This window comes from Narcine bancroftii, chromosome 4 (assembly GCF_036971445.1).
Source record: "Narcine bancroftii isolate sNarBan1 chromosome 4, sNarBan1.hap1, whole genome shotgun sequence".
In the NCBI taxonomy this organism is placed as follows: Eukaryota; Metazoa; Chordata; class Chondrichthyes; order Torpediniformes; family Narcinidae; genus Narcine; species Narcine bancroftii.
Window position 1 is genome coordinate 76,331,131 of NC_091472.1, and position 22,464 is coordinate 76,353,594.

The 22,464-nt window shown below is 42.6% G+C and overlaps 1 protein-coding gene across 4 annotated transcripts in view; it reads left to right on the top strand.

Moving 5' to 3' along the window:
- The first annotated feature begins 358 nt into the window (after window positions 1-358).
- The window catches only part of commd1 (copper metabolism (Murr1) domain containing 1), a 158,163-nt gene continuing 136,057 nt past the window's right edge, over window positions 359-22,464 (top strand). For 3 of the 4 annotated variants that reach the window (XM_069931668.1, XM_069931667.1, XM_069931670.1), the window contains exon 1: window positions 359-558. In XM_069931668.1, coding sequence (XP_069787769.1) covers window positions 388-558 — 171 coding nt within the window. In that variant the 5' untranslated portion in view covers window positions 359-387. Of the gene's footprint in view, window positions 559-1,454; window positions 1,480-22,464 lie in introns of those variants that run through there. The other variant, XM_069931669.1, reaches the window with a different exon arrangement.

The following is a 22,464-nucleotide window of genomic DNA, read 5'->3' on the forward strand; positions in this document are numbered from 1 at the left end:
GCTGTCTCCCCTAAACATTCACTTTGTACAGATGTCCTTGTGGCGTTATCTATTCCTGCCTTGGGGAAAAAGGTACCTTTTCTATGCCTCTCAGAATCTTGTAGACCTCTATGAAGTCTCCTCTCACTCTTCTTCGCTCCAAAGAGAAAAGCCCAAGCTTTTCAATCCAGTCTCTAACAGATCGTTCAAATCATTTCGAGGATGTTTTCAAGAAAAAATCGTGGTCTTGTTTTTATGTTGAATTTTGGTGTTGGTGCAATACAATTCTGCTCGCTTTTGGGGATGCCACTGAGCTGTCGCCACTGCTTGTTGCAGAAGGCGGGGTTAGAGTTCAGTGACGGACGCTGTGTGAAAGGTCAGTCCGGGTTAAGGTGACGTCAGTAGATTATGGCTGATGTTGGGAGTAAGGCCTTGAGCGGCCTTCTGGCCGGTTTGGCTCAGATCAGCTACTTCCATAATCCCGCAGTTACCGAGCAGATGCTCAAAACTGAACTGTATCCTGAGCTATCAGAGGAAGATTTTCGCGTTCTGGTGGAGAAAATGAACGGAATCTTACGGGTAGGTGGAGAAAGGGACGCGACCCCATCAACCGCCAGCGTCTCTACACAGTCCTTTTATGTTTTCTCCTCAGACCGGACCCGACTCGCCGCTTCTCCTCCCGAGAAATTTAATGGCTTACTTCTGTATTTTGCTGTTTTAAGGACTGCAAGCAATTTATTGCACCACTTTGATGTATCGTTATTTATTACAAGCTGTCATTGCCAGAGATAGTAATGCTTTTCATTATCAGTATTCCAAACTTTCAGAACTTTCTGCAAATAGTTGATTCAAGAAAACTTCACTGAATCTCTTGATAATAAAAGCAAAATATTGCATATGTTGGAAATCAGAAAATACTGGAAACATGCAGTGGGTCAGGTTGATGAGAAAGAAACATTAATTTTTGCAGGTCAGTAACTTGAAGACTGGAAAAAAACTTCTAAGTTTCATCAAGGGTGAGATGTGGAGAGAGTCGAGGAAATCTTGTGAATATAGGGAACATTAAGTTATTTTCAATGCCATTTGCTCATTTAATGAATGAGCAATCATAGAGTGAAATGAAACAACTTAATGGAACTGTTTCAGGTTTCTGATTCAGTAGTTAGAAATAGTAAACTGGGCAGTACTTCTAGAGAAAGGATAATTCCACAAGTTTTGACTGTTTACCTGAATTTGAACCCCCTGGGCTGCAATGGGCCTTGCATGAAGATAATATGCTGCTATTTTTAGCTACTTGGGTTTTGTTGTAATGGAATGGGGCCAAAGAGAGAGAGGGTGAGAAGGTTAAGAATTATATAATGAGATGACTTCCCACACAAGGCCATGTTAATTGATGGGCCACTTTTGACCTAAATCATTGCTTTGAATTAATGAGGATTTATTGTTGTGCACTCTTACTTTGCAGGTTATTTATTTTGGAATCGACATGGAGCTACACAGGTATACTAAATACAGTATGACAGACATTGACTATCAATTAATTACCACAGGAGAGAAAAATATAATAAACATAAGAGGATAGATAAATATTCACTGTTCCAGTGATACATAAATACAGTGTCACCAAAACCAAGGAGCAAATTGTAGACTTTCAGAAGGGAAAACTGGAGGTGTACAATCTGAAGTGAAGAGGGTGAGCAATTTAAATTAAAAGCACAATGTTGGAGAAACTCAGCAAGGTTAAACAGTGTCACTTTTAAAGCAAAGATAAAAATACATAACCAACATTTCAGGCTTGAGCCCTTTATCAAGGTATGGAAAAATGTCAACAGGTGTCCGAATAAAAGGGGAAGGGAGAAGCATGGTCACAAAGGCAGGAGGTAATAGATGAAGGGAGGGAGGGCACAGCAGCAAGCAAGGAAAGGAAGGATGGCTAGGTGAATAGAGAGGGAAGGGATTGGAGAGCTGGGAAGGGGATGGAGAGCAGATTAGTAGAAACAGGAAAAGTCTATTTTAATGCCATCTGGCTGGAGAGTCCCCAGATGGAAAATCCGGTCTTGTTCCTTCAATATAGGGGTGGTCTTGGTGGGATAGTAAACGAGGCTACAGACAGTCATGTGAGTATGGGAGTGTGACACAGAACTGAAATGTTTGGCCACTGGGAGGTCCCTGTCACTGGTGCAGACAGAGCGAAGGTTTTCAGCAAAGCGTTCTCCTTGTCTGCGCCCAATACAGAAAAAGTCACAAAGGGACCACCGGATGCAGTAAGTCAATCCTGAAGATACACAAGTGAAGTGTTGCTTCACTTGAAAGGCTTGTTTGGGGCCTTGGATTGTGGTGAGGGAGGAAGTGTGACACCTCTTGCAGCCACAGGCAAAGGAGCAGTGGGAGGTGATTGGTGGGGAGCAATGATTGCACAAGGGAATTACAGAGGAACGGTCCCTATGGAGGCAGAGAGGAGATGATGTGTCTGGTAATGGGAATCTTGTTGTAAGTGCTGGAAATTCCAGAGGATAATGTGTTAGATGCAGAGGCTGGTGGACTGGAAAAGGCAAGAGGAATCCTGTGTTTGTTGCATCTGGGGGCATAGGGGGCCAGAGCAGATGAGCTGGGGAATGGAGGATATGTGGGTGAGGGTTGAGTTGGTGGTGGTGTAGGGGAAGCCATGTTTGTAGAAGAATTAAATTCCTGGGAGTTACTTTCTCAGATGACATTTCCTGGATCCAACATGCTGTAGTCATTGCGAAGAAAATACGTCAGTGCCTCTAAATCCTCAGGAGTTTTTAGAGGTTTGGTGTGACATCAGATGTGTAGTGGAAAGTGCGCTGACTGGCTGCATTGCTGTCTGGTATGGAAGCACTAATACCTTTGAGTGGAAATTCCTGATAAAGGTAGTGGATACAGCCTAGTACAAGAAAGGCAAAACTCTCCCCACCAATGAGGACATTTTTAATGGAATACTGCTATTGGAGAACAGTAGCAATCATCAAAAATTCACACCACCTGGGATATGCTTTGTTATTGCCGCTGCCATTAGGAAAGAGGTATAGGTGCCACAATGTTGTAAATGTGAGGTGATCCACTTTGGAAGGAAAAATAGAAGATTTTTATTTAAATGGCAAGCGAATGCAGCTTGCTGATGTGCAGAAAGACTTGGGAGTACAGGTGCTGCAGGCTATCAAGAAGGCAAATGGAAAGTTAGCCTTCATTGCTGGAGGGATTGAATTTAAGAGCAGGGAGGTTGTACTGGTGAGATTGTATATAGAGTATTGGATGCATTTCTGGTCTTATTTGAGGAAGGATGTACTGGCTTTGGAGCCGGCAGAGGAGGTTCACCAGGTTGATTCCAGGGATGAAGGGGTCGTCTTATTAGACTGAGTCATCTGGGACTGTATTTATTGGAATTTAGAAAAATGAGAGGATGTCTTCTAGAAACATACAATTATGAAATGCATAGATAAGAATTTTAAAAATTATTTATTTATTTATTTATTTTTATTTTTAAAATTTTTTTATTTTTCACACCATATACACTTTTTCTTTTTCACACATATACAGTGACTTTTTCTCCCCTCCTCCCAAGCCACCCCCCCACCCCCCCCTTCTCATCCATTTTAGGTATACAATCTAGGTTGCATTAAGCCAGTCAGACAATGTTGTCATTCAACAAAAATACACCAGAAATTCTACTGAGTCCATTCTTTTCTTTCCTTCTCCTTCCATCAACTTAGGTAATGTTTGTCCCCGGTAGGTTTTCGCTATTGTATTTAATGTAAGGCTCCCATATTTGTTCGAATATTTCAATATTATTTCTTAAACTATATGTTATTTTTTCTAATGGAATACATTTATTCATTTCTATATACCATTGTTGTATTTTCAAATTATCTTCCAATTTCCAGGTTGACATAATACATTTTTTTGCTACGGCTAGGGCTATCTTAACAAATCTTTTTTGTGCATCCTCCAAATCAATTCCAAATTCTTTGTTTTTTATCTTGCTTAGGAGAAAGATCTCTGGATTCTTTGGTATATTGTTTTCTGTTATTTTATTTAATATCTGATTGAGATCATCCCAAAATTTTTCTACTCTCTCACATGTCCAGATTGCATGAATTGTTGTTCCCATTTCTTTTTTACATCGAAAACATCTATCAGATACTGTTGGGTCCCATTTATTTAACTTTTGCGGTGTAATGTATAGTCTGTGTAACCAATTATATTGTATCATACGTAGCCTCGTATTTATTGTATTTCTCATCGTTCCAGAAGATAATTTCTCCCATGTTTCCTTTTTTATCTTTATATTTAAATCTTGTTCCCATTTTTGTTTAGTTTTACCATTTGTTTCCTCATTCTCCTTTTCTTGCAGTTTAATATACATATTTGTTATAAATCTTTTGATTAACATTGTATCTGTAATCACATATTCAAGGTTACTTCCCTCTGGTAAACTCAAATTGCTTCCTAATTTATCTTTCAAGTAGGATCTCAGTTGGTAATATGCCAGCGCTGTATCTCCAGTTATATTGTACTTATCTCTCATTTGTTCAAAGGATAAGAATCTACTTCCTGAAAAACAATTTTCTATGCTTTTAATCCCTTTTTTTTCCCATTTTCTAAAGGCAAGGTTGTCTATTGTAAAAGGGAGTAGCTTATTTTGCGTCAATATTAGTTTTGGTAATTGATAATTTGTTTTATTTCTTTCTACATGAATCTTCCAAATATTGAGGAGATGATGTAATACTGGAGAAGTTCTATGTTGTACCAATTTTTCGTCCCATTTATATAATATGTGTTCAGGTATCTTTTCCCCTATTTTATCTAATTCTAATCTCGTCCAGTCTGGTTTTTCCCTTGTTTGATAAAAATCTGATGGGTATCTTAATTGTGCGGCTCTATAATAATTTTTGAAGTTTGGCAATTGTAAGCCTCCTTGTTTATACCATTCTGTTAATTTATCTAGTGCTATCCTCGGTTTCCCCCCTCTCCATAAAAATTTCCTTATTATTTTCTTTAACTCTTTGAAGAATTTTTCTGTCAGTTGTATTGGCAATGCCTGAAATAAGTATAGTATCCTTGGAAAAATGTTCATTTTAATACAGTTTATCCTTCCTATCAGTGTTAGTGGTAGATCTTTCCAATGCTCTAAATCGTCCTGTAATTTTTTCATTAGTGGATTGTAATTGAGTTTATATAATTGGCCTAGATTTTTGTTTATTTGTACACCTAGGTATCTTATTGCCTGCAGGATTCCTTCTTAAATTTTGAGAAATCCGCATTATTCATAGGCATTGCTTCACTTTTATTTACGTTTATCTTGTATCCCGACACTTCTCCATATTCCTTCAATTTCTTATATAGTTCTTTTATTGATAGTTCTGGTTCTGTTAAGTACACTATAACATCATCCGCAAATAGACTGATTTTATATTCCCTGTCTTTTATTTTTATTCCTTTTATATTATTATCTATTCTTATCAATTCTGCTAGTGGTTCTATAGCTAGCGCAAACAATAAAGGTGATAGTGGGCATCCCTGCCGCGTTGACCTGCTTAAGTTAAATTGCTTTGATATATGTCCATTTACTGTCACTTTCGCTAACGGTCCCTTATATAATGCTTTAATCCAATTAATATACTTCTCCGGTAAACAGAATTTTTGCAATACTTTGAACAAATAATTCCATTCTACTCTGTCGAAGGCCTTCTCTGCGTCTAAAGCAACTGCTACTGTAGGTGCTTTATTTCCTTCTACTGCATGAATTAAGTTAATAAATTTACAAATATTGTCTGTTGTGCGTCTTTTTTTGATAAATCCAGTTTGGTCTAAATTTACCATTTTCGGTACCTGTTCTGCTAATCTGTTTGCTAGTAGTTTAGCTATTATCTTATAATCTGTGTTAAGTAAAGATATTGGTCTATATGACGCTGGTGAGAGTGGATCTTTCCCTTGTTTTAGTATTACTGTAATTATTGCTGTTTTACATGAATCTGGTAAATTTTGTGTCTCATCAATCTGGTTGATTACATCCAGGAGGGGCAGTATTAATAAGTCTTTAAATGTTTTGTAGAATTCTATTGGAAATCCATCCTCTCCTGGTGTCTTATTATTTGGTAATTTTTTTATTATCTCTTGTATTTCTACTGTTCCAAATGGTTCTGTTAATTTATTTTGTTCCTCTATTTGTAGTTTTGGTAGTTCAATTTTAGTCAAAAATTCATCTATTTTCCCTTCTTTCCCTTCGTTTTCAGTTCGGTATAATTGTTCATAGAATTCTCTAAAGTTTTCCTTAATTTCTTTTGGATTATATGTAATTTGTTTGTCTTTTTTCCTTGTTGCCAATACCATTTTCTTAGTTTGCTCTGTCTTAAGCTGCCATGCTAGGATTTTGTGCGTTTTTTCACCTAGTTCATAATATTTCTGTTTTGTCTTCATTATATTCTTCTCTACCTTATATGTTTGTAATGTTTCATATTTTATTTTTTTATCCGCCAATTCTCTTCTTTTAGTTGTATCTTCCTTCATTGCTAATTTTTTTTCTATGTTTACTATTTCCCTTTCCAACTGCTCTGTTTCCTGATTATAGTCCTTCTTCATCTTGGTTACATAACTTATTATTTGCCCTCTAATGAATGCTTTCATTGCGTCCCATAGTATAAACTTATCTTCCACTGATTCCGTATTTACTTCAAAATACATTTTTAATTGTTTTTCAATAAATTCTCTAAAATCCTGTCTTTTAAGTAGCATGGGGTTTAATCTCCATCTATACATTCTTGGAGGGATGTCCTCTAGCTTTACTGTCAGTATTAAGGGTGAATGGTCCGATAGCATTCTCGCTTTATATTCTGTTTTTCTTACTCTATCCTGCATACTAGCTGATAACAAAAATAGGTCTATTCTTGAGTATGTTTTATGTCTAGTCGAGTAGTATGAGTATTCCTTTTCTTTTGGGTTTTGTTTCCTCCATATATCCAAAAGTTTCATTTCTTGCATTGATTTAATTATAAATTTGGTTACTTTGTTCTTCCTGTTAATTTTTTTCCCCGTTTTATCCATATTTGGATCCAAATTCAGGTTGAAATCCCCTCCTATTAGTATGTTCCCTTGCGTATTAGCTACCTTCAAAAAGATATCTTGCATAAATTTTTGATCTTCTTCGTTAGGTGAATATATATTAAGTAGATTCCAAAACTCCGAATATATCTGACATTTTATCATAACATATCTCCCTGCTGGATCTATTATTTCCTCTTCTATTTTAAATGGCACATTTTTGCTAATTAGTATAGCCACTCCTCTTGCTTTTGAATTATACGATGCTGCTGTTACATGTCCTACCCAATCTCTCTTTAATTTCTTGTGCTCCAATTCAGTTAAGTGTGTTTCTTGGACAAATGCTATATCAATTTTTTCCTTTTTCTGTAAATTTAGTAGTTTCTTCCTTTTAATTTGGTTATGTATTCCATTAATATTTAAAGTCATATAGTTCAGCGTAGCCATTTTATATTTTGTTTATCTTCTCTTTCCGTTTTTCCATCATTACCTTTCCTCCTTTTCCATTTCTGTTTTCTTATTTTCAACTCTTTATAAGACAACATTCCTACAACATCCAACATTTTCCTTATTCTCCTATTTCTATCTTATTTATCCCCAATCTCCCCTTCCCCTCCTGAGTTGTCCTTTATCCCTTGTCGGACAACCACATCTCCCCTCTCCATTTGGATTTGCGAATCCACTCGCAAGCGTCAACTGATTTATGCATAGATAAGATTGAGGTAGATAAGTTGTTTCCATTGGTGGGGACATATCCTCAAGATTCAGGGTAGAAAATTTAGGACAGATGAAAAGGAACTGTTTTTTCCCCAGAGAGTGATGAATCTGTGGAATTTGCTGCCCATTGAAGGCAATCTCAGTAAATATACTCAAGACAAGTTTGGATAGATTTCTCATTGTAAGGGAATTAAGGAATATGGGGGGGGGGGAGTAAGCAGGAAGATGGTGATAAGCCTATTATCAGATCAGCCACATTGAATGGTGGAGCAGGCTTGACAGGCCTGCACCCATTGCTATTTCTTATATTCTTAACCATAAAATCATTGCCATACTTGTGAAGGCAAGCAGCCAAGCACTTTTTTTCCCCCAACCTGCCTATCTGTTTTGCCAATCTATGGGAAACTTCAAGATCACTGTATCATTCAGTGCAGAAGCTGACCCTTTGGTGCACCATGTCAATGCTGATGATGAAACATCTGTCCAAACTAATCCCATTTAGTTGGTCTTGGTCCAGACTTCTATGCCTTGATGATTCAATTGCTTGTCAAGATAATTAAATATTGTCAAGTATTTGCCTCCACGACCCAAACCACAGTGTGTTTCGGATTCCAATAACTCTGACACATTTCTTCGTCAAATCTTCTTTAAACTTTTACACAGTATCCTCAACTTTCTCCTTTTGTTTTAAATATTCAGCAATGAGGGAGTATTTCTTACAATTTTGTCTCTTAACTGTCATAATTTTGACTCAACCTCATCAACCTCCTCTACTCCAAGGAAAGCAGTGCTGCTTTGCAACTTGGCTCAGTGAATGACTGCTCTGCATTTTGTCAACAGGAGTGTACTTGTAACAGTAAATTTGAATGTTCATGTTAATACCCATCGTCATCTTGTGAGGTTCTGAGCTGCTTGTGTGTAGAATATGCTGCAGTTATCCAGGTAGAATATGCTGCAGTTATCCAGGTAGAATATGCTGCAGTTATCCAGGTAGAATATGCTGCAGTTATCCAGGCAAATGGTGAGTATTCTGTCATGAGATCAGCTATTCCTTTGTGCAGGGGCGTAGCCAGGTTCTGATGTTAGGGGGAGCGAGCACATAAAAAAGGCATCATGACACATATAGATGGTGAGTCAGTGGTTGAATGATGGGCCACTTTGATTTTTTCAGTAGCATTGGACCAGGGCAGTGTGGGATGTAATTACAATTGTACAGATTTCAACAATTCTTTTTCTGATAAAAGGCTTTGACCTGCAATGTCTTCTGCCTATTTCTTAACATACATGCTGCGTGGCATGCCAGGTTCCTCTAGCATGTTGTATATTGCTTCAAGAATCCTGATCAGGTTACTTGAGCTACATGGAGGCAAACAAGAAAACCTGCACATGCTGGGGTTGAGTGCAATGCACAATAATCCAGCACTTTGGGGTACGATTTCAACTAAACACAATCTGCCGGAGGAACTCAAAGGCCGACCATTCTGATACTGCTCCATCCACCAGAAGATTGTGTTTAGCTTCAGATTCTCTCATCTACAGTCTCCAATATGTCTTAACTTTATTGCTTAATCCAGACAAAGTTATCTTCACCAAATTAATTCAACATTATAGGGTATTTGTTCCTATCTTGATGTGCAGGGCCTGATTGTCTCAGTTTAAGGGAAAGAGAACCACTAGAGTGCATGGCAAATGTTTTTCCATTTGATTTAAATGTGTACAAATACTTTGTTGACATTTTGTAATTCCAGAATCACTAAGTATCATTTTTCATATTACAGGGCATAATTAACCCTAATAAGATGTACGTGTTCCTTCATTTATTTCCCCACACTGTTTGCGAATCTCTTCTGAAACTGATGGCAGCCTTAGATTCAAAGTGACCCCATGCGCTCCCAATTAATGGTAACGTTACACCCTGCGCTGGACTATCAATGGGTGTTTCATGTATGGTGTGAATCCACCAAAACTTTCCATTACTTGTCAGATTGATATTGGACCAAGTTGGATCAGATTCAGATCCTGGTCTCATCACAAATATTATTTCTCTCTCTTTCTCTCTCTCTCTCTCTCTCTCTCTCTCTCTCTCTCTCTCTCTCTCTCTCTCTCTCTCTCTCTCTCTCTCTCTCTCTCTCTCCCCCCCCCCACTTATCCCTCATCCCTCTGTTCACCTTTCTGCAACTCTCAACACCCTTCTTTCTCCTATCAGAGAGCTGAGCTCTCCCCAATCATTTCTCAGCCTCTTTCCCTTACCCTCCCACTTTTGACTACCTGTTACCTTGCACTCATCCTCTTCCCCTCGCCTTCCTCCCACCCCATCTTTTTATTCCTGATGAAGGGCTTGGCTCGAAACATCGACTGCCTTTTGCTTTCTGCATGACCTGCTGAGTTTCTCCAGCACTTTTGTGGACCTCACCAGACTCCAGCTAGGGATCCCCCGAAGGACACTGCACCATTATGAGATGTTCTGGGTAATACCTCAGTAGAAAGGCAGTACAGGGTAATGTTCTTCAGCCTCCTCATGTTGGTTTTACTGCTGGTCTTAATGGTTTTGGCCAACCTTAATGGTGAGCTGAGAAAGCCCATTACTTCTCGATGACCTGGGAGACTCCCAGCACAGATTGGGAGCTTGCACCTGGCCGGCCATGTTCATGGAACAACTCACGTTTGCCAAGCAGTCTAATTCCCAGCAATTAACAATTGGAGTTATGGCTGTGCCTGATTCCCAGGCAAAAGCAACTTGATGAGATTTTGGGCCAGGTTAACGTGAGAAGCGAGATGCAAAGAGGAGATGGGCATTGTCCTGCTTCACAGTCAGCAGCCCCGTTACAGTGGGCTGGATGTTAGCACCAGCGGCACTGAGCCTTGCTCTTCTCCAGCCATCCATGACACTTGACTTGAAGTTCAAAATGAATACCTGGCGATTGAACTGATTGATACACCAGTGCCAGGGCAAGACTACATCATCCAGGCCAACTATAGCGAACAATTGGAGGAGAAATTCGCAAGGCTTTTTGTCAGCTACTACCAGGAATGGGGAATCAACAAGTAAGTGGGTTGGAAAACTAAGAAGTGGTCGGAGCACTTCCTGACCAGCAAACCCTCTTCAAATAAAGGCACATTTTATGGAGTTTTCTGCCACTATGTGCCAGATTTCCCTCCTAGTTATTTGCTGAAGTGGTGTGTTAGATGGTGAGAAATCCAAATCCTGCGGCTTAGTAGCAAGCCTCCTAAAACAGAATGGTAATTGGTCCCACTGGATTTGTCGTCATGTTTTTTAGTAACAGAAGCATAATTGTGCAATTTTCCAAACACCAAATGCACAGAATAGGGGTGGCCAAACTTGCTTAACATAAGAGCAGCATACCATAAACTTCAGATGTTTGAGAGCTGTAGCAATCACGCGATTGCAAGCCACACCCACTAACACTATTGTTAGCCCTTTTCAGGTGGCCGTAATACCTGAATGTCTTCTTTGGCTTGGCTTCGCAGACGAAGATTTATGGAGGGGTATGTCCACGTCTGCTGCAGGCTCGTTTGTGGCTGGCAAGTCTGATGCGGGACAGGCAGACACGGTTGCAGCGGTTGCAAGGGAAAATTGGTTGGTTGGGGTTGGGTGTGGGTTTTTCCTCCTTTGCCTTTTGTCAGTGAGATGGTCTCTGCGGTGTTCTTCAAAGGAGGTTGCAGCCCACCGAACTGTGAGGTGCCAAGGTGCACGGTTGGAGGCGATATCAGCCCACTGGCGGTGGTCAATGTGGCAGGCACCAAGAGATTTCTTTAAGCCGTAATACCTGAATGTAAGGCCGGCTAAAATACCCGAATGTGGCTGTCGGGAGGCCACCTGAAAGCGGAGAACCCATCCCCAAGGTGTACTTACTCAACCCACCTTGGGGAGGTGTTTTCTCCACTTTTGAGCGCTCCCCCCTTGCCACCTGAAAGCAGCAGGCTTTCAGGTGCCTAGCAGGGGGTGGACTGATGACAATCACCCACGACCCAACTCCTGTGCCTGACAGCCCAACCCCCCGCTGCCTGACAGCCCCCAGCGCGGGACGTCAGGGCTGGTGTGGAACTATGGGGCTGGGGCAGCTGGCATGGGAGATTGCCCACCCCAGTACAATTGTATTGGGGGAAGTATTTTTCAATCCTTGTCTTGCAAATCATCCATTTGCAAAATGCTGATACACACTGCAGATAGTGAAGAAACCCTGTTACAAAGGAAGCAATTTTGCAAAAGATTTTTTATAATCAAGTCTAAACACCAAATGTTAAGTTATTTTCTCTTAATTCTTTAATAGTGCCCCCTCTCCCCCTGAGTCACCTTTAGGGGCAGCTTACAGAGACCAGTCAACCCATCTGGCATCTAGCTTTTGAGATATAGGAGGAAACCAGAGCACCTGAGGGAACAGCAGGTAGAATATCCAAACTACACACATACCACACTAGGCACCACCCGAGATTCATTGGGGATAAATAAAAATATAGAAAGGAACAAGCCCTTCAACCCATGGACCGCACTGACTCTGATGTCAGACTAAACTATCACATCTGTTTGCATGCGGCCTGCAGTCCCTGTTCTGTGTACCTGCCTTTTGATTGTCACTGTCTTATCAGGTTCCACCTTCTCCCCTAATGGTGCGTTTCAGGCACCCACCACTCTGTAAACAAAAAGTCTCACAAATTTCCTTTAAACTTTACCCCTCTGCTGTCTAACAGTACATCAGGGCTGGGGCAGCCTGTGCGGGATGTCGGGGCTGTCAGGCGGCCGGCGTGGACGTCGGGGCTGTCAGGTGGCTGCCCCTGCCCCGACGTCCCACGCTGGCCGGCCCAGCCACAGGAGCCGGCATTTGCTCTGTAGCACCTCTCCCTGCTGCGGACCTTTCAGGTGGCAGAACGGCGCCTTCAGCGCTGCCATCTGAAAGGTCCGAACCCACAAGGCTCTGGAGCCGCATTTCCCAGGCAAAACCACCTGAAAGGGGCTCTATTCAATGGCAGGAGCTGCACATTTCATGTCAAAGAGCTGCGTGTGGCTCGTGAGCTGCGGTTTGGCCACCTGTGGTACAGTCCCTTCAGTCCATGATGTTGTGCCAACCTATATAACTCTTCCCTCCCTCAACCTATAATTCTCCATTTTTATTACACTCGGTGTGCCATCTAAGACTGTTTGAACTGTCTCTCTACCACAACCACCAGCAGTGCATTACAGGCACTCGCTACTCTCTGCATAAAATAAAACCTATCTTTGACATCTCCCCGAAACTTTCCTACACTCACCTCAAACACATGTCCTCTGGTATTGACCATTGCTGCCCTGGGAAAAAGTGATGGCCATCCACTCTATTGATGTCAGTGTTGCTGTTGGGCTGAAACTGTTTGGCTGGAGGCACAGTGCCACCACTGGAATGTATCTTGGTCCAATGACTTTTGCAAAATTTCAGTGCTTCAGTCACTCTTGATGGAGGGCTCCAGCGTGAAGCGTTGGTGATATATCTTCACCTTTGCTATATAAAGGCACTGTTTGATCTGCTGAGTTTCTCTGGCATTTGTGTGTTCTTTTCACTTAACCATGGTGTCTACAGAATCCTGTGTTTTATCCTTGATATGGAGTGAAATGAATTGGCCAAGTTGACAGTGGTTTTCGAAGAGGAAGCCAAGAGGGATCATTAACTTGTCAGTTCTGGCTGATCACCTACTTCAGTGTCCATCATGACACTGCCATTGATCGTTGAATGAGGCAAGATGGCGTTTTTGTATCCTATTTGCCTGGTGGGTACCTCATTCTGCAATGTAAAGCACAGTGATGTGTGTTTGGGTTATGTTTATTGTCATGTGGAAGCATTAAGTATTTGTTCTTTATCCAGTTATCATTCAAACAGATGGCTAATGAGTTGATTCTCATTTTGTGGATCTAATTGCTTGCTTATGTGTGACTGTTGTAAGAAAGGCCAAGAAAAATAATTTGTGCAACACTTGAAGTTACAGAATTTCTGTGTTCACATTTTGATTTTTTAAAATTCTAAATATTTTTTCCCCAAACAGGAACACTGCCATCACGAACATTAAACATGCACCTAATGTAACTATTTTGTCCATTAACAAGTGTGAAGTGTCTGCTTGAGTTGGTTCTACTCAAATGTACTATTTTGTTTTGTTGAATATTGATTTTGAAGTATTTGTGCCATGCACATTATTAATTCAGTTTGACTTGAAGTAATATGAAATCTGAGATCATTGAAGCATTTATAACAAATACTGTAATTGCAGAAGCCTTCATGAATCTACAAGTATTTTCGTTAGGTACTGTATAATACAAAATTGCCACCAGAGGTTCTCAATGTGCATTGTAACAATGTTCTGGAGCATGGAAGCTTAACATTATCTCAGAATTGATTTGAGATAATTGCCTCATTTCAAGATTGATTATTTTCCATTCACATTCATTTGTGCCTTAAAGGAAATGCCATTCATATCAAGAAGTAGAAAAACAATGTGCAAGCATATTCCTTGGTGTAATTGTTGCCAACTTTTGTGGATGTTTAATTTTTTTTTCAGTTGCACACAGGATGAGGTTAGGTATATGAAGATATCTTGCATATTGCATTGCTTTGGTGTCTTTTTGTTTGTGAGGGATATCTGATACTTTTAAAATTTGATGTTGCAAAATTAAGTAATTGCAAATATTTTAACTGAGTTTGCTCTTTGAGATATTTTTATTTTGTTTTTACTCTTATTTCTGACATTTTTGGACCTTTGTGAAACACATTCAAATTTAAAAGCAATCCAGCCTTTACTGAATTATAATCTTCAAATCCAGAAAACTGGGAGTGGTTTCAAAACACTTTAGTCAATTTAAAGGAAATTCCACATGAATGATGGTTGATTTCTGGCACACTTCATATTTGAAAATACTGCAGTTTGTTAACAGTTACAGTAAGTGAGATATTGGGAAATCAAACAACATGAAGAGCTTGCTGATTGTTAATGATAAAAAACTGGAAGCACTGTGGGTCAGGTAACATGATGAGAAAGAAATAAAGTTCATTTTACAGGTAAATAATCCTTTGTCAGGAAAGGAAAAGTGAGGAAACCAACTTCTCTTCCAATATTGGAGAAACCAATTGCATCCAGACTATATGCACTACAGAACACTTTTTGTTTAGTCTGCAAGTGGCCTGAATTTGCAGTTGCTTGTTTGACTCTTTAATTCTTTGTCCCATTCTCACATTGTCAACTGTCCTCAGCCTCCAATATTTACTGTTATGATGCCCAACATAAATTCACAGAACAATAATGAATTCATAACTAGCCAGTTACTTTAGGTACTGCTTTATGAATTAATTCACTGGTTTCTAGTGCTTTATTAATTTATTGACTTGTCTGTTTTCTGAATTGTTCAATTCTCTCTTCTGCTTAATATCTTCTTGCCTATTAAAATGTCATTCATTCATTATATTCTTTTTCTTTGGCTTGGCTTCGTGGACGAAGATTAATGGAGGGGTAATGTCCACGTCAGCTGCAGGCTCGTTTGTGGCTGACAAGTCCGATGGAGGACAGGCAGGCACGGTTGCAGCGGTTACAAGGGAAAATTGGTTGGTTGGGGTTGGGTGTTGGGTTTTTCCTCCTTTGTCTTTTGTCAGTGAGGTGGGCTCTGCGGTCTTCTTCAAAGGAGGTTTCATTATATATTAAACTGGTATACCATGTTGGTCTTTATTTTAGGATTTGAGTTTGGATAGGTGTGATGTTTAATGTGGAAACTTGTGTCAAAATATTGAGATTAATTTATTAATTTTGAACTCTTCAGTGCCAGTATTCTTAAAACTTGGAGGCAATATTTGAGTTTGTAGGAATGTAATTTAAGCAAATTAAATTAATAATTTTTTTCCTCATGCTTGCTTGGATCCTGTCCAAAATCTTTCAAAAATTAATTATTTTCAAAGGTGGTCGGTCCAATCTAAAACTTGGTACTGTGGATTTTTAAAATTTGTGAGCAAAGTATGTGGCAATGCTACTTATTGTACCTGTTTTAAGATGAAGCATGATTCCACTATATCATTCGAGCATGTCAAAGACTCCTTTTTTTGTAAGTGCAACAAAGTGGCTTCATCAGTGCTATTTTCATGTATTGATGGGTTTGGTTTTTGTGTTTGTTAATTTTAAGGATTTGTAGCGGCCTGCTGCCGCGGCAATCAGGCCGACGCTCCTGGCGGCAATCGCAACTAAAAGCCAGCAGAACACGTAGCAGCACTGGCCCTGGCAAGTGAACTGGCAGACAACCGGCTAGGGCAGTGTCAAGGCCAATGATCCCAAAATGGCGCTGGCCCCGCTGTACAGTCAACAGACAGGGATAGCGTGTGGGGAAGAAGAGATTGCTATGTAGAAATTTATCCACATGTGGGAAACCTGCTTTTGTTATGTGGGCTGTTGCGTCAGTAAAAGGGGAAAACGGCGGGAATGCAAACAGTATAAAAATCGGGCTTTAGCCCCCAATAAACGAGAGGGCTATAACTGACTACACTCGTGTGTGTGCTACAATTGGTGACCCCAACGATTTAGATGACATCTAAACCCAACAATGAGCAAACAGGCAGCAGTCCATTCAGTTGTCCTCAAGCTGTCGATTTACTGGTCAAATCAACCATGTGTATGGTTTGACCAAGCTGAGGTACAGCTTCAGATCCGGCAGATCACAGTGGAGTCCACTCTGTACTACCACGTGGTGAGCTCCCTGGACCAGGATACGGCAAGCCGGGTGGCCATCTTCATCCAAGAGCCCCCATCAGAAGGATTCTATAGCGCCTTTAAGGACTTACTGATCAAGACCTTCTGACTCCCACGGTGCGAGAGAGGGGCACGTCAGATACACTTCGATGGGCTAGGGAACAGACCCCCGTTGGCTCTAATGAATGAGAGGCTGTCCCTCCTTGAAAGCATGAGCCCTGCATCATGTTTGAGCAGGCATTTCTGGAGCAACTGCCTGAGGAAGTCCAACTACTCCTGTCAGACACTGACTTAAGTGACCCCCCAGAAAGTCACAGCGTGAGCGGACATTCTGTGGAAACAGAAAAGAGAGTGCTTGGCATCCATGGGGCTTGTCGCCAAACCCCGCAGCCAGCCTGTGCAGACTTGCCAAAGGAATAGAAGCCTCATAGAGGAGGTAATCCCAAAGACCAGTGGTGTTTCTACCACCAAAGATAGGGTTCTGGAGCCCGCCAGTGCAGACTGCCATGCATGTTCCAGGAAAATGCCGGGGCTAGTTGTCGCTAATGACCACGATGGCCTCTTGTACGTGTGGGACCACCAGTCTGGACGGCGATTCCTTGTGGACACTGGAGCAGAGGTCAGTGTCCTGCCCTTGTCGGGCCAGCACACCAGGATTAGGAAGCAGGCCCCATGCCCATGCCCAGGCCCCAACAATAGCACGATCAGGACCTATGATACACTTAAGGCTCAACTACAATTTGGAGATAGCCTCTTTGCATGGGTGTTCATGCTGGCTGCAGTGGAACAGCTGCTTCCCAGGGCAGACTTCCTGCACGCCCACAGCCTGCTCGTGGACCTTAAGGGTCCGAGACTGGTCCTCTCAAAGACTTTCCAAACCTACCACCTCAAGGACACCAAGCTTCTAGCACCCCACCTGGACTCTGTGCAGCGATCCACAGATCCTGGGGCAGAGATCCCAGCAGTGCTTGTCCCCCAATTCACCAGGGTGATGCCCCAGCACGGAATACAACATCACATCCTGATCCAAAGCAAGATGTTCCAGCTGGTGAAGGGGGAGTTCAAGAAATTGGAAGAGCTTGGCATAGTATGGCGGACAGACAGCCCATGGGCTTCTCCCCTGCACATGGTGCCCAAAGCCACTAGGGAGGGGGTTGGAGACCATGCCACGACTACTGTCACCTTAACGAGGACACAACGTCAGATTGATTCCCTGTGCCGCACATCCAAGGCTTTGCCTCATGCAGGTTGGCCGCAAAGATCTTTTCCAAAGTGGACCTTGTGCGGGGATATCATCAGATCCTGGTACGTTCTGATGATATCCCCAAGACCGTCATCATCACCCATTTGGCTTGTTTGAATTCCTGCACGTGCTGTTCAGATTGAAGAACGCTGCAGTGATGTTCCAATGGCTAATGAACGCGGTGGGCTGAGACCTGATGGAACCTTTATCTACTTGGACGACATTCTCGTGGTGAGTAGGGACCGACAAGAACACTTGGTGCACCTCCGCAACCTCTACACCCGGCTGAGCAAATTCGGACTGACGATCAACTCAGCCAAATGGCAGTTCGGGTTGGAGGCCATCGACTTCCTGGGCCATAGGATAACTAAGGAAAGGGCCACACCACTACCCAGCAAGGTGGAGGTCATCCAGAAGTTTCCTAGGCCTAGCATGACCAGGGTATTACAGGAGTTTGTGGGAATGATTAACTCTACCACAGGTTCATCCCCTCGGCCACGTTTATCTGGATGGCAGGCAAGACAAAGGACGTAACATGGGACGACGAGTCAGCAGAGGCCTTAGTAAAGGCCAAGGAAGCCCTGGCTGGCATTGCTCTCTTGGCAAACCCCAGGGCAGATATTCCAATGGCCCTGATAGTGGACGCCTTGGGAATGGCGATCGGCGGTGTTCTGGAGCAGCAGTTTGAAGGGAGTTGGTGACTGCTGGCTTTCTTCAGCAAACATCTGCAACCTCCAGAACTGAAATACAGCGCTTTCAACAGAGAGCTACTAGCGCTGTATTTGGCCATCCGCTACTTCAGGTACTTCCTTGAGGGCAGGGTTTTTACGGCTTTCACAGACCACAAGTCCCTGACTTTCACCTTGGCCAAGATCTTGGACCCCTGGTCAGCCCACCAGCAGCGTCACCTGTATTGCATCTTGAGCAAAATTACATCTTGAGCAAGGTCTGCTCCCAGAAAGCCAGTGCGTCTTCCGTGCTAAACGTAGGACCGCGGACATGATTTTTTGCTGTGCGCCAACTCCAGGAAAAATACCAGGAGCAACACAGTGACCTCTACATGACCTTTGTCAATCTAACCAAGGCTTTCGATACAGTCAGCAGAGAAGGCTTGAGGAAGATCATGGAGAAGTTTGGCTGCCCCAGCAAGTTCATCACAATTGTCCAGCAGTTCCATGATGGTGAGACGATGAAAGTTCTGGATGACTGCGACGAGTCGGAGGCCTTCCCAGTGACAAATGGTGTCAAACAAGGCTGTGTTCTCTCCCTAACTCTGTGCAGTATGGTATTCTTTGCCATGCTGACAGATGCCTTCCGTAACTACGAAGAAGGAATCCATGTCCGGTACAGGACTGTCAGCAGGTTGTTCAACCTCAGGCGCCTGCAGGAAGTTACAAAGGTGCAAGAGACTGTCATCAGAGACTTCTTGTTTGCTGATGACTGTGCACTCAACGCAGAGCAGAAGATGCAGCGTGAAATGGATTGCTTCTCACAAGCCTGCGACAACTTCGGTCTCACTATCAGCACCAAAAGACCAATGTTATGTACCAGCCTGCCCCAGGAAAGCCATACCAGGAGCCACGCATCATGGTGAAGGGCCAGAGCTTCCAGGCAGTTGACAACTTCACCTACCTGGGCAGCATACTCTCTCGTGCAGTGAACATAGATGCTGAGGTCAACAACAGGATTGTCAAATCCAGCGCCACCTTTGGGAGACTCCGTGAGAACGTCTGGGAGCGGAGAGGACTTAGCCCTACCACCAAGCTGAAGGTCTACTGTGCAGTGTTCCTTATCAACCTCCTTTATGTCAGCAAGACCTGGACTGTCTACAGCAGACACGCCAAACTGCTTAACCACTTTCACCTGAGCTGTCTCCGCAGAGTCCTCCAAATCAGGTGGCAGGACAAAGTCCCTGACACAGAAATCCTGGAACGAGCTGGGCTCTGTAGCGTATACACCCTCCTGCTGAAAGCCCAAGCCAGGTGGTCTGGACATGTGGTCAGAATGGCAGACAGCCGATTGCCTAAGACACGGAGAACTGTGTCAGGGCAAGCGCTCAGTCGGGGGCTGAAGAAATGTTAAAAAGATTGCCTCAAAATGTCCCTCAAAGGCCTGGGAGACCCTTGCCCTCGACTGTCCAGTTTGGCGCAGCAAGATCACCACAGGAACCCGTGCAGCTGAAGTCAGGCGCCTCATCGAGGCGCAACAAAAGCGTGCTGTGTGCAAGGCCCGAGCAGCATCCACTGCCACGACAGTGGGCCAGCCTTCAGGGCCCTGATTGGCCTCATCAGTCACTTCCGGACCCACAGCCACCAATCTCCAATTTAACTGAAGCCATGGTCATCTTCAATTTCAAAGGACTAACAACAACATCTTGGAGTAAACCACAGATGTAAGACATGTCTCTGGCAAGGACAACATGGTGGCTAGCGCAATATCCAGACAGAGTATCCATGCGCTATTGAAGGGAGTGGATTTTGTGGTTCTGGTGAAGGTGCAGCAAGATGACACAGAGATGCCCCAGTACTGGACAGCCATATTGGGACTGCAACTCCAGGACATCCCAGTCGGTGCAGGTAACATTACCCTCCTGTGCAATATGGCCACCGGCCAGGACAGACCTATTGTCCCAGTGGCTTAGAGATGACAGGTTTTCGATTCCATCCATGGGCTGGCTCACCCATCCATCAGAACCACGGTCTGACTGTAGCCAGAAAATACGTATGGCATGGATTATAAAAACAGGTCAGCGGGTGGGCGAAGGCGGGCATGCAGTGCCAAACAGCCAAGGTGCAGCAGCACATCAAGATCCCACCTCAGCACTTCGGGCCCGCGGAGCGAAGGTTCAACCATGTCCACATGGACATAGTGGGACCCCTACCAGTATACGAGGGGTTCTGCTTCCTGTTCATGTTGTTCGACCACTTCACTCAAAGCGGTGAAATCAGCGTTTAGATATATTACACTCAATTACCTCTTACAAATGGTTAATGTATCTTGTGAACAGCTGCAGCCTCAGCACCAGCTCTTTTGGTACTCTGCTCACCACTGATTACTAACCAGAGTAACACCTATTTATCCCTACTTTGGCTTCCATTGTTTAACTAATCCTCTATTCATGCTAATACTCCATGCATTCTTATTAGCTGGATAAGTCTTTTATGCGGCACCTTGTCGAATGCTTTCTGGAAACACATATACAACACTCACCTGTTCCCATCTATCCATTGTGCTCATTATATCCTCAAAGAACTCCAATACGTTTGTCATTCATTCACAAAGCCATGCTGACTTTGAGTAGACTGCACTCTAAATACTCGTAGATCATATCCTTAAGAAAACTAATCCTATTCTTAAGAATCTCATCCATAACATCTCGTTTTGGCATGTTAGATGTGTCCTCCACCAGAAAATTGGCACACATTAGTCCTTCTCAGCCTTGGTCATGTCTGCCTGACCCAATATTAATTCCTCTACCTCATCTTCCAAGAGATTTGCATTCACTTTAGCCACCCTTTTTCATGTTATATAAATTATTTTAAAAATTAATGTTTTTATATTTTGTGAGTTTACTTTCATAATCTGCCCTTTCTTTATTGTTTGTTTGTTTCTTTATTGCCTTTTAAAGCTATTCTCATCTTCCAATTTTGCAATATCCTTGGTGACTACATAGGCATGAACTTTTAGTTTGAGGCCTTCCATTATTTCCTTAATTATCCAAGGCTTGTTCTCCCCACTGAGCTTCCTTTTAACTGGAGTATACTTTTGTTGAACACTATCAAGTATCTTTTTGAAATTATTCCATTGTTCCTCAACTGTCCCACCACATAACCTGTGTTTCCAGTTCAAGATGAACCCACATAAGGTGGTGGGTTGGGATTGAAGGACTGTGCAGACCAATTGACATAGGTCTTCAGACATCTTCAACACCTCAATTCAGCAGTCCATCATTTCTGCAGGGTTCAAGATAGCCACCAAGGGGGTTGACAATAACAGGCCTCAGTGACTACCGCCCTTTGGCATTGACTTCCACCATTATGAAATGCTTTGAGCATCTGGTGATGGAACTCATCAAAGAACACCTTCCAGAGATGCTGGACCCATTTCATTTCACCTTTTGAAGAAACCGTTTGACAGATGATGCTGTAGCCTTGTTGTTTAATTCCGTCCTGGCCCACCTGGAGAATGATGCCTCTTGAGACAGGCTACTGTTCATTGACTTCAGCTCTGTGTTTAATATGATTATTCTCCAGAAGATGATTGAGGAGCTGTTCATGCTGGGACTCAGCACTCCTTTCTGTAACTGGATCCTTGACTTCCTTACAGAAAGACCATGGTCTGTTTGGGTTGATAGCAGAATGTCGAGTGCTGTCATGCTGAACACAGGTACAATGAAAGGCTGTGTGCTTAGCCTGCTCCTGTTCATGCTGCTGCTGACCCACGACTGTATCACCAGATCCAGCTCCAACAGTGTCATCAAGTTTGCAGATGACACAACAGTAGTTGGCCTCATCTGCAACAATGATGAGTAACACGAGAGAGAATCTCACAAAATAGTGTGAGTGTAATAACCTGAGTCTCAGCGTGGACAAGATGAAGGAGATGATTGTGGACTTCAGGAGGACCAGGAACAACCACCCTCTACTACACATCAACAACTCAACATCCCCTCACTTATCAGGAAGGTGCAACAGCAATGGCACTTCCTAAGAAGACTGAAGTGGGCAAGGCTACCTCCCACCATTTTGTCAACT